Source organism: Cydia amplana, chromosome 8 (assembly GCF_948474715.1).
Source record: "Cydia amplana chromosome 8, ilCydAmpl1.1, whole genome shotgun sequence".
NCBI lineage: Eukaryota > Metazoa > Arthropoda > Insecta > Lepidoptera > Tortricidae > Cydia > Cydia amplana.
In genome coordinates this window covers 18,122,751-18,135,226 of record NC_086076.1, presented here as the reverse complement: position 1 = coordinate 18,135,226, position 12,476 = coordinate 18,122,751, and the positions used below count along the sequence as shown (strand labels likewise).

The window sequence follows — 12,476 nt, the reverse complement described above, 5'->3', positions numbered from 1 at the left end:
CCATAAGGCAGCAGCGTTATTCGCAAATATTATTATACAAGTCATGTTTAAGCTATTTTAAGTACATTGTTCAGAATAATTAAGTATCATAAACAGATACCAATTTAGAAAAGCTTTTTTAAACCTCCTTTCTGAAATCCTATATTTATTTTTTTATATTTATTTTCGTTTTAAGAAAGTCGAAAATATTACTCATATTTTCGTTATAAGTTTAATGCATTAGTCATAACATAACAAAATTTAAAATTATTCTAATTACATAAGTTTACATTTTATTAATCATTTCGGTTATTATTTATTATGATAGTTAACTGCGAGAGGTGAGAAAATTATGGCACCCCTGATTAAACAAAATCGACTGTTACATTTGTTAATACTGACATTTCATTGTACTAAATTCTATTGTTATTGTTAATAATACAAACAATGTATATTCATAAACATGCTTCAATAGGACGGTAAAATTCCATTTATATCACAATATTAAATAGCTACGGAATGTTGTCATCATGTTAAAACTTTTTCAGTCTTAATTAAACTAAGTACTGCATTTTATATAAGACATTGTAAATCCGAATTATTCAATTCGACACTATATTAAATTATCAGTCTCGCTTTGGGTTTCCTTTCGAAACTTTGAAAGCGAAATGATTATCATTGTACCAAGATGGTATCAGCTTATACTTATTTTAAGACGATTTTAACATGTATAATATAATTAATAGGGGGCTCGTCATAAGTACATATTTGACCAAAACAGTTATTCAATATTTTTAAGGCACAACAATAATACTCTCCTTAACAACAAAATACTTCAAAATACTGAAATCAACAGATTTCATTATGAATTATATATTACCACTATTATATACGGTATTAGTAAGTAAACTATAACTGTGTAGTGATCACAGACTTACGATGGATTATAGTGATTTCTTTCTCACCAATCCCGGATGGAGAACTAGGCTCTGATGTCACTAGCCAGGGTGATAGTGATGATATCGGTTGAACCTTAGGAGTGACTTCCTCTTTCCTCGGAGCTGGTTTCGGAGACGCTACCTTAGCCTGAGACTGAGGAGGCTCCACCACAACTATTGACACATACTGAGAATTATTCTGAGAAGACTGACCAACAGGCTCATTCAGAATCTTCGGGGATGGTGACGGCTGCACAGATAAGTTAATATTCGTTGTTTCGTTTATAATTTTAACTTCATTCTCACGAGCTTTCAGTATGTTATTGCATTTAAGCTGTCCTGGTGGCAGAGCCTTTGTAGATGTCAAATAGCATTTAGCTTGGTTGTTAAACTCCTTGTCCCCCGCCGAGTCTAATTGATCTCTCTTCACTTCGTTTTTAGAATCATCATTATTTAGTTTCTCCTTAACCAAACTCATTAGGAGATCATTAAGAGGGTTAGAGTCTGACACAGGTGTGGCTGGGGAGCAGTTGCAAGTTGGTTTGTTGATAACCAGTTGGGTAAGATTGTTTTTCTTTTCCTCTATGACAGGTTTCTCTACCTTAAACAAAACTTTGTTGCTTATAGAATCCTCTTTCGAGACCAGGACTTCTTTCGGTGGCTCTTCATCCATGAGATTCTTAGTTGATGGCTCTCCAACTTCAGCTAGTCTCATATCTGTGTCAAGAATAGAAGACTTCTGTGACTTAGCGCTACTCTTCCTAGAAAGTGTACCCTGGTTAGAGTCAGGCATTAAACTCGCTAATTCAGTGGATACACTGGGTACTTCATCTGTTCCTTCATTAGAAACTGAAGCCTCTGCTTTAGGCGTGGTCTGTTTTTCTCTTTCCCGAAGAACATGACTTTGCCTTCGAGCAAATCTCTGACTGGGCCGTCTCTCAAACTGGACAGTGCGACGCGCGCGATTCTGCTGAGTTGTTTGATACTCTGTTTTTCCAGAGTACTGGAAACGCGAACCCATTCTAAAGAAGTTCTGTCGCGCTGATGGGCCTTTGACTGGTGCTCGTAAGCGGAAGAATGTGTGGTGCTCGACTGCACACTTCCACAAGTGTTTACAGGCTTTTTCATTATGGAGGCGGAACACGAAAGTATGCTCCTGTTCGCGACCTTGGTCATCATCCTCAACCACAACAAGAGTGAGCTTCTTCTTCTTGAAGTCGAGTTTACTTATTTTAGGCCAGAAAAACAGACCAATTTTCTGAGGGCCTTCAAAGACAAGAATTCCAGTTGGGGTGAGACCAAGGTGATATTCACACCCGTCTTTACCAAGGACTATATGCATATCGACACCATACATTTCTAGCCACTTGGCTTTGTTCAAATAGTTGACTTCAGCTTGAGCCGGGGTCAGGCCTTTACATTTTTTGTATTCTTCTAATATTTCAATCTCCATCTCTTCCGTTTGATTGGGTACAAACCTGAATTCTGAGACGGTGGCAGGGGTGTGGAGTACTTCATCAAAGTCCCCGAGCTCTGATTGCAGAGCCAAAGCTGCCAATTCTACAGCCGTCAAGTGAGGGCATTCTAGTTTACTCTCCAGGATATCCTTCTTCAGTTGCAAAAAGAACTGATACCTAGTAAGTTCCTCTCTCAAGTTATTTGGCTCTGATGAATAGAACTTAACCTTAAGTCTTAAGGTGTATGGTGGGCCAATTTTAACTTGCTTCTTTATGGTTTTTGTTGGATCCAGCCAGTGCTTTACATTGTTTGTGTCAGTAAATTGCAAACCAAAGTAATCTTTTTCAATTAAGTCAAGTGAGTAAAACACTTGTTCATATAGATCTACAGCGCTGGCTTTCTTGGACAAGTTAATGGACAAGTCGGTATCATCTAGTAACATTACTTTACATTGTATCAAGTTTTTATTTGTAGGTGTTTTCTGACCTTGTTTGTTTCGGTTCTGGCTCGATGAGCGGCCTCTCCGGCTGAGGAATCTCAGCATTTTGCGTTCTGCTGCAAAACCTGTAAGAAAAACAATACTGAAATATTGGTATTTGCTAACCATCTGTGTCAAGTTCATTACAATAGGTGACACATGGTAATTATTATTTACCTAATATCAAAACAACCTAATGTTGCGATACACTTTCGTCACAAAAAGGCGCTCGTGACATTTAAATTATCCATACAGTTTCTATGCAATCTATACCGTCTCGTACAAAACAGGTTTTTAGAAATAACATGTAAAGTTCATTCGTCATGGATTTGTGCTGCGAAAATTGTCGTGACCTCTCTATAAGCCGTCGTAAGCTGTTTATTCCCTTCACAACACTTCTCCGTGCAGGCCTAACTTCATTCCTTATCCTTTTTAATTTAATTATAAGACGTAAACTTACTTGCAAAATGTACTCAAGGCACTTTACTGATAACTTTGCTCGTACCAAATGTCATTAGTGTATCGATTGTGCAAACGTGCAATAAATCAGTAATATATCAGAAAAACCACACTATCACGTACAGTATTAAGAGAATAACATAATTACCAGAATAAAAGACACAGCTCCTTTCAAAATACGCTGGGATTTATTTAATTTAAATCATTTGAAGCACAAATTCACAACACCCCTTCGAGAAGCTTACAACATAGACTAAATATATCTATACAATACAAAAACATTATTGAGGTTGACGTCAACAAAGCGTAAAAAACACATTTGAGTAAGCGGGATAAACCTTAACTTAAATGTTTTCAAATCCCTTTTGCCCATATGGCAACCCTATTTCATTCGCGAGTTGACAGCTTTTCATTCGTTCAATTCGTTCCGTTCAATGTCACTGATTTTGTTCGTTTCCTTCGTGCACCCTTTTTGTTGCTGATGTGTTGTGTGTGGATTCTAACCCTAAAACTCAAATATAATTCCTGATATTTGTTACTTTGGTAAACAATTCAATCGTAAGTACATGATGCGCATTTCTAGTGGTTGCAATGTTATACATTTTATAACCAAAGTTGGTGAGGTTAAGCCGCCTTTGAATAAGTTTAGTCATACATGTATAACAAGTTGTTCAGTAATCTTGTCGAATGGTAAAATTTTAAGACTTAGACTGTATAATCTAATCTAAAAAAGATTCATAATGCTGTTGTTATATCGTCACAACTACTAGTAACTTTGATGTCACTGCAACAACCTAAAAACTGCATGAAAGTTCTCTAGTTAGCATTCAGGGGTCAATCTACTCTTTACTCTGTACTCTATTTACATGTTATTACACCAGCCGAGTTCCTTGCGTAATGTAAACTACAATTTTGTTGTTTGAAATATTGAAACATGGTAATTTTGTTAGATGAGGGACGAAATCCAGTCATCATGGGCGGATGAGGTTGAAATAGACCAGGGAGCTCTGCCACCGCCGTCAGAAGTTGTGGAGAATGGACTGAAGATAGTCACAGAATACAAATATGATAATGACAATAAAAAAGTCAAGATTGTTCGTACATACAAAATTGAGAAGCGTGTAGTATCCAAGGTAAGGTGCTCTTTCATTTGAGGAGTGTCTTTTCAGAAGGGCTTATTTTTGTATGGTTTTCATAGAGAAATAAGCCCTTTTGAAAAGACGCTCCTCATTTGTTTATTTTTATTAATCTTTTTAATGATACATCAGACATAATGTTTTTCACACCAAGTTTCTTATTACAACGGGTATAAAGTTGTAGCAAAGATGCAACTAACAAATTATAAAACCACCTTACAGTCAATAGGTAGCCACTATAGCCAGCTTGTTTAACAATTCAGTACCCTTTATATAGTTCCATATGTGTAATGTTTATCATCATTTAGATCAAATTAATATGGTAATACTATTACCTACTATCAATCAAATTAAAATAATTCTGTAACTCTTGTCAAACTTCTCATGCTCTCTATAGCATGATAGAATTTTGTAAAATCACAAATTGCAAGAATTACCAATCAGAATCAATAAAGTGCCCAATGAGATTTCAATCCAATACTCTTCCCATTACAGAGCATTGCGAAGCGCAAGACTTGGACCAAATTCGGTGACTCTGCCAGCGACAAGCCAGGACCGAACCCGGCCACCACCAACGTTGCTGAGGATGTGTTCATGCAGTTCATCACCAGCAAGGAGGAGGCCCAGCGACCTGATGATGGACAACTTGATGGACTGAAGGTATATGAGGGCCATTTTACAAGTCAGGTTTAGATTTTAAAACTAGGATGAGTGTCAACTCTCATGGACAAAAGTTGATAAAAGTTATTAACAGTTTGTGTGAATATAAGTTACGATTTGTCTCACAGGTTTAATAAAAAAGGAAGATAATAGATTCCTTTATGTGGATAAGGGTTCAAGCAGAAAATTAGGCTTTGTAGCCCTTAACTTAAGGTATGTCTACAGGAGAGATGTGAACTTTATATTTAAAAAACGTTTATGTAGTTAAATCATTTTTTTAATGAACAACATGTGTGTAAGTAATATCAAAAAGGCTCCAAACTTTTTGACTCAAAAGCCACACTTGTATAGTATAACTTTTTAGTTTTCACGCTTTTCCGTGAGCTGTATAGTTAATTAAGGTGTAAACACACTTATCCCACGTACGCAACGTATGCAATGCATTATGACAATCTATCTGAACCCTGAAAGTTGTATGCTTAGTAGTGATGGGTAGGACATCAATTTAAAATGAGTTTGTATGAGTACCTCATTTTCTAAAATGAAATGTTACATTGTCTTACTTCAAATGAGGTGAGGTACTAGCATATTTTCAGCGTCGACTATTCCATTAATTCCAACGGCGACAAAAATATTTAATGTATATACGTATTTATGTATTCATAACTTCCTTTATAAATAAATAAATAGTAACATTTAATTGGAGTGCAATTCTGGAGGTTAAGAATAGAACTTTTAGGAGAAAGATAATTTTAGAATGAAGTAAAATGAATAGAGGAGTGAAGTATGACATTTTTGCGTTACGAAGTACTGCGACAAATTAACAAAATGAGTGGTACAAATGAGGTGCCTCACGAGTGAGCGACTCAACACTAATGCTTAGAACCATACTTGTCATGCGTTGCGTTGCGTATTATGACAAGTATGTTTCTAAACATACAAATTTCAGGGTTCTGATGTCATAATGCATTGCATACGTTGCGTACGTGGGATATGTGTCTTTTCGCCTTTATGGTCACATGTCAAATGATCCCTTTACCAATTTTGTCACCTATTTTTAGCCTAACATAATTATTTATCAGGACTTACATTATTTACAATTGTAATATTATCTTGGCAGCCTCCAACCAGCAGCGTGATCTTCAAGTGCCGTACGTGCCAGGGCGAGCACTGGACCCTCAGCTGTCCCTTCAAGAACACGCAGATGGCACAGAGCAAGGTCGGAGAGGCGGCCAAAGCTACAGGTGGGTGTTGCAATGTCTAGTCATGGCCACTAGAGTCTTGTACAGTCAGCCTACGACCAGCAGCCGTGGTTTCCAAGTGCCGTACGTGCCAGGGCGGGCTCTGGACCCTCAGCTGTCCGTTCAAGAACACGCAGATGGCACAGAGCAAGGTCGGAGAGGCGGCCAAAGCGTCAGGTGGGAGTTTCAATTGTCTAGTCATGGCCACTAGAGTCTTGTACAGTCAGCCTACGACCAGCAGCCGTGATTTCCAAGTGCCGCACGTGCCAGGGCGGGCACTGGACCCTCAGCTGTCCCTTCAAGAACACGCAGATGGCACAGAGCAAGGTCGGAGAGGGGGCCAAAGCGTCAGGTGGGTGTTGCAATGTCTAGTCATGGCCACTAGAGTCTTGTACAGTCAGCCTACGACCAGCAGCCGTGATTTCCAAGTGCCGCACGTGCCAGGGCGAGCACTGGACCCTCAGCTGTCCCTTCAAGAACACGCAGATGGCACAGAGCAAGGTCGGAGGCGGCCAAAGCTACAGGTGGGTGTTGCAATGTCCAGTCATGACAACTAGTCTTGTACAGTTAGCCTACGACCAGCAGCCGTGATTTCCAAGTGCCGCACGTGCCAGGGCGGGCACTGGACCCTCAGCTGTCCCTTCAAGAACACGCAGATGGCACAGAGCAAGGTCGGAGAGGCGGCCAAAGCGTCAGGTGGGTGTTGCAATGTCTAGTCATGGCCACTAGAGTCTTGTACAGTCAACCTACGACCAGCAGCCGTGGTTTCCAAGTGCCGTACGTGCCAGGGCGGGCTCTGGACCCTCAGCTGTCCCTTCAAGAACACGCAGATGGCACAGAGCAAGGTCGGAGAGGCGGCCAAAGCGTCAGGTGGGTGTTGCAATGTCTAGTCATGGCCACTAGAGTCTTGTACAGTCAGCCTACGACCAGCAGCCGTGATTTCCAAGTGCCGCACGTGCCAGGGCGAGCACTGGACCCTCAGCTGTCCCTTCAAGAACACACAAATGGCACAGACCAAGATCGGAGAGGCGGCCAAAGCTGCAGGTGGGTGTTGCAATGTCCAGTCATGGCCGCTGGCGGCTATTTTACGAAAGAAAAAAACATTCCTGTTGCCGCTGTGGTTGGGTTAACCCATTAATGGCTACCGGTGTCATATGGACTAATTTTGATTTCGATTAAGTGTCAAATTAACTAATAATAACTTCAGGAATAGTATAGGTGCGGTCACAGACTTAAATTGTTGATCCATTTAGGGTTCAAAATGTACATCTGAAACTGTTAAAGTTAGGTAACTTGGTCATGGTTTGCAGTATGTTCAATATTTAAAATCTATATCTGGCGAATGTGACACCGTTAGCTCTTTTTCAATTCAATTCATTTATTCCATTTAGATAACATTGATTTCATTATTGTTAGTATGTATATTCTTAAAAAGAATTGTAGTACTTAAAAGCTAAAAAAAAATTAAAATAGTCGATTTAGACTCTCGCGCGAGCCACGAGACGAGCCGCGAGCCGAGCCACGAGACGAGAGTGTAAGCGGTGGGCTCGCGGCTCGTCTCGTGGCTCGCAAGCTCGTCGAGCTAATATAATTTAAACACTAACGGCACGGCATAAGGTTTATAAGCGAATGACAAGCCGAACGCGAGTGTAAACGGTGGACTCGCGTCTCGTGGCGCGGCTCGCGGCTCGTCTCGTGGCTCGCGCGAGAGTCTAAACCGAGTGAAAGCTTTTTGCAGAAGGATCGAGAATTCGTCGCTAGCGTCGCAAGGGCACGAATTTCTTTCAATGCAATTTAGTACCATAAGAGCAACATTAGAACAATGATATTATATAACCATAGATAGGTTATACTCATACTTGAGGAGCACAAAAAATACTTCCATATTTATTTCTGTGCCTACGAAGAAATCTGTTATTTTTGATTAATTTTCTCATTCCATCCATCTTTGTCACACTACATAAGCTCTCTTTCTCTTTCGGTGTGCGGGAGCTCGTTAGCACGTGTACATTTCTCGCTTGCTCAGGTTCGACTAAAGGCAACTTGTCCAATTTGTCACAGGGTACGCGCTTCAATTTCGGAACGCCTATAACCTATCTTGAGTTTATAAATCATTGCATTAGAATAGGCTACATGACTAATTTTTTTTTATGGTATCAATCGATCGGGTTTGTTTTTAGGATCAAATGTCTATATGGGACCCATTGCATTAAAGTAACACAAAAGTCAGAAATTGTAGTCAAAGTCCGACAGTCGCACTTCACTCGCGAAACGCCCTGTACAAAACGGCCAGAGGCCGTGACGTCATCGCCCACGTTGTAGTATGGACAAAACAAGAAAATTGTGTTTTTGTCGGTGAAATATTGCGTTTATGTATATAGTTGCTATACAATATTTTTTTTGGTGAAATGTAAGGAATCGAATGGCACCCTTACTTTTATCGTTTTTGGAATCTAAAAAAAACTTAAATTTTGAAACTTTCAGGTCCTGTATTTTTGTAATTTTTCAATATTTTATTTTAATATCCACATTATTGTGATAAATTGCTCGTTTGCTATCTATTTTACTAGATTTTGTTATAAAATTCAACATGTGTCAACATCCCTATTGTGTTGTGTCGTCAGACGCTAAGCCAGGTTCGGGCGTGGCCGGCGCGGGCACCAACAAGTACGTGGCGCCGTACCTGCGCGAGGGGGCCGCGGGCCGCGCGCCGGGCCGCGGGCCGCCGGACGCGCGCCGCGACGACGTGGCCGCCATCCGCATCTCCAACCTCAGCAACTTCGCGGTCGAGGCCGACCTCGAGGACCTCGTCAAGGGCTTCGGGCCCGTGCAGAAGCTCTACCTCGCCAAGGAGAAGGTCAGTAGCAGGGATGTTGCGGATGTAGATTTTTTGACATCCGCGGATGCGGATGCGGATATTTAAAGGCTCACATCCGCGGATGCGGATGCGGATGTCAAGATTAGGTACTTGGAAAACATCAAATATTACATTTTTAGCGTTTTTTTATTTAAAAAAACGAAACGTTTAGTATTTAAGCAAGAATATAGGTGCGTTATATTTAATAAACAGTAACTTCGCCGACTTTTCTGGATCTAGACGATTTCATTATAGGTAATGACGAAATTACCTAGCACTTACGCCGCCGCTAAGACGTTCCTGTACCGGCTTGTTCGACATCCGCATCCGCATAAGCTCCGCATCGATCTGATGCGGATGCGGATGCAGATGCAGATGTTGAAAATAATGCGGAAGTTCCGCGGTTGCGGATGCGGATGCGGATGTTCGCAACATCCCTGGTCAGTAGTAATCATAATCATAATAATCATAATCATAATCTTTATTGTTTGTGAGAAATGGGTTACATTGCCGGTAATTACTATTGTAACAATATTTCATGGACTCACCAAGACTCTACCTTTAGAGGTGTACAAACAAATATTTCCTATGTTATCTTAAAGTCGAAGTCATACATAGTCAAATCCCATTAAATCATTATTTAAAAATTCATTAACACTATAAAAACATCTCTGTATTAGCCAAGCACGGACTTGTGATTTAAATATATTCAAATTATTATTCTTAAAAATGTCAGGTAATTTATTATAAATACGAATACACATAATATACGAGTTTCTTGAGGAAAGTGCCAAAGTAGTAGATGTTAGGTATCCGTATCTCCGAGCTCGGTAACTTTGCGGTGCGAACTGATTTGGAGGACCCGGCCCCCGTTTCACCACGGTGACGATTCTCACCTGACGGTGACAATTCTTTGAATAAATGTCATATACTAAGAAAAAGTGACCAAGGCCTCCAGTGCCCCAGGCTGGAATCGAACCAGCGTCCTCTGCTATCGCGGCAGGTGCCTGAGCCATTCGGCCACCGGGCCACAGCGGCATAGGTCGAATTTTTCCAAGTATATGCACTTCGAACTCGCACTTCTTGCTAACTCGGTATCACCTGAGATGATCCAGTTAGAAAGGTCGAACCATACTGTTCTACCTTAGAGGTGGCCAGGGGGCGCCATAAGCCTTCAGTAAGAAGTGCATATACTTGGAAAAATTCGACCTATGCCGCTGTGGCCCGGTGGCCGAATGGCTCAGGCACCTGCCGCGATAGCAGAGGACGCTGGTTCGATTCCAGCCTGGGGCACTGGAGGCCTTGGTCACTTTTTCTTAGTATATGACATTTATTCACAGTTTATAATTTATAGTAGTGTGTCTACTTGAAATAAAAACAAATTAAAATATTTTCTGAAAATAATTTAATTTGTTCTAATACGGTGACAATTCGACGTACATTGCTGGTCCTATAAGTAAAATTGACGCTAGGTACGGTCGGTATTATCGACCCGGTAATGGACAGGAAATTCTTGAAAGGAGTTGCGCCGGTGCAGAAAATATACCTCACTAAAGGAACCAGAAATAATACATCAAAAATAAAAACTAAATGAAACAAGAGTCCACCTACTTCTTATTATATTCGTTAATATTGATGATGATTGATTCCAGATGTGAATACTTGAATTTTTTAAACTTATTATACTTTTAAGATGGTTCATTACTTGTGAAAATTTTAAAATATTTAACTTCACTGAGATCTATTCATAAATATATTGCCATTAAGCGTATTTTAATATGAAATACCTGTTCCAGAGCACCGGCCACTGCAAGGGCTTCGCGTACGTGCACTTCAAGTTCCGCGCCGACGCCGCCAAAGCCATCCAGACCCTCAACGGCCACGGGTACGACCATCTCATCCTCAACGTCGAGTGGTCCAAGCCTCCGCAGAACAATTAATTGTGTATTATCAGCATTATCGTTCCATTCACAAAATATATTGTATAAAATGTATGGTTGTCTTTTATTTTACGTCACACTATGTGACGACTATGTATGTGTGTGTGTTTAATGTGTGTCATAGACAGAGAAACGATACCGCATTGCCGGTCGTAACATGTGGTTTCTGAACACACAGACAGACAATAGAGAGCTTATGTCTCGCTTACGCTCAGTGAGAGAACATGAACCCACGGGGCCTTAAAGAACAGCGCGATCTTAGTGGTCTTCTTTGAGATGGTTTAAGGTAGACGTTGCCTTTATTATGCTTTCATTATAAATATATTTAGTTTTGTGCCTAAAAGAGAGGAGTCTCATTAACGCTTGACAGCCCTGCCTGCTTTCTCTCTTTGCATTAAAAATAGATCATTCGTTTTGGACACTGCTTTTCATTGTATGCAAATGAAACTAATGTATCATTTGAATTATTATTCTAACAACAGTTTTATTGAAGCCTACTATGATAAATCTTCATTTTGCATCACAGGGCGGACACGCCATACATCAAAAATGATTTGCGTTTATATGTGTGCGCGGCACGTCTGTACACGCGTCATTGAGTTTCTGACGGAATCCTGACATGTTCTCAGTAGAGCGACTTACGCACACATTCATGTCGCGGGCGAGGGGCGAGGTAATCCGAATCGGGGCGGGGCGGTGCGTGTCCGTTCTGTATGATAATACTATTACTTATTCTGTGCTTTGCATACCAGCTACAAAAAAGAACCATTTATTTTATGTCAATACTATATTTCTTATAGTTTAGGGCTTACAATTATAACAACAAATTAAATACATAACAAACAAGCACAAGTATTCGGGAAAGACTAGAATTCTTGATTCCAAACCAAAATTATAATATGAAATATGAATTAATTTTAACGGAAACTTTAAACAATGTCAAGCACATTCATAATTTATTCCAAAACCTTGCGTCTGCTAACTGGCGCGGGTGCACGGAGCGGGCGCACGCACGAGGTTGCCATAGGGATGATGACACATGTTGAATTTCATAACAAAATCTAGTAAAATAGATAGAAAGTTTCAAAATTTAAGTTATTTTTAACTTTCAAAAACGAAATAAGTAAGGATAGGTACCATTCGATCCTCACATTTTATCCAAAAGAAGATTGTAATGCAACTACATATATACATAAACGCATTATTTCACTGACAAAAATGCAATTTTCTTGTTTTGTTCATACTTCAAGATGTGATCTCAGTGACCTTGACGTCACGTTCATATAGCGTTATGTTCGGGGCGTTTCGCGAGTGAAGTAAGACTGTCGGA

At 40.1% G+C, this 12,476-nt stretch overlaps 2 protein-coding genes across 3 annotated transcripts; one reads left to right on the top strand and one right to left on the bottom strand.

The window, feature by feature from the left end:
* Window positions 1-246: 246 nt before the first annotated feature.
* On the bottom strand, window positions 247-3,587 carry LOC134650111 (band 4.1-like protein 5). 2 transcript variants are annotated; one of them, XM_063504945.1, is made up of 2 exons: window positions 3,461-3,587; window positions 247-2,939 (listed from the first exon to the last, which is right to left on the bottom strand). In XM_063504945.1, the coding sequence occupies exon 2, from the start codon at window positions 2,917-2,919 to the stop codon at window positions 889-891; it is 2,031 nt and encodes a 676-aa protein (XP_063361015.1). In that variant the 5' UTR covers window positions 2,920-2,939; window positions 3,461-3,587; the 3' UTR covers window positions 247-888. The 2 variants fall into 2 exon arrangements, with proteins under 2 accessions (XP_063361015.1, XP_063361016.1); XM_063504946.1 differs by lacking the exon at window positions 3,461-3,587 and adding an exon at window positions 3,031-3,260.
* Window positions 3,588-3,728: 141 nt separating this feature from the next.
* Window positions 3,729-11,200, top strand: LOC134650112 (eukaryotic translation initiation factor 3 subunit G). The gene is made up of 6 exons (XM_063504947.1): window positions 3,729-3,870; window positions 4,263-4,445; window positions 4,944-5,108; window positions 6,229-6,352; window positions 8,974-9,206; window positions 11,003-11,200. The coding sequence occupies exons 2-6, from the start codon at window positions 4,263-4,265 to the stop codon at window positions 11,144-11,146; spliced, it is 849 nt and encodes a 282-aa protein (XP_063361017.1). The 5' UTR covers window positions 3,729-3,870; the 3' UTR covers window positions 11,147-11,200.
* Window positions 11,201-12,476: the final 1,276 nt, after the last annotated feature.

Excerpts from the sequence above, each read along its gene's own strand:
- LOC134650111 (XM_063504945.1), bottom strand. The coding sequence starts at position 2,919 with ATGCTGAGATTCCTCAGCCGGAGAGGCCGCTCATCGAGCCAGAACCGA.
- LOC134650112 (XM_063504947.1), top strand. The coding sequence starts at position 4,263 with ATGAGGGACGAAATCCAGTCATCATGGGCGGATGAGGTTGAAATAGAC. Across the intron at positions 5,109-6,228 it reads GACAACTTGATGGACTGAAG|CCTCCAACCAGCAGCGTGAT; the intron begins GTATATGAGGGC and ends TTATCTTGGCAG. Across the intron at positions 9,207-11,002 it reads TCTACCTCGCCAAGGAGAAG|AGCACCGGCCACTGCAAGGG; the intron begins GTCAGTAGCAGG and ends TACCTGTTCCAG.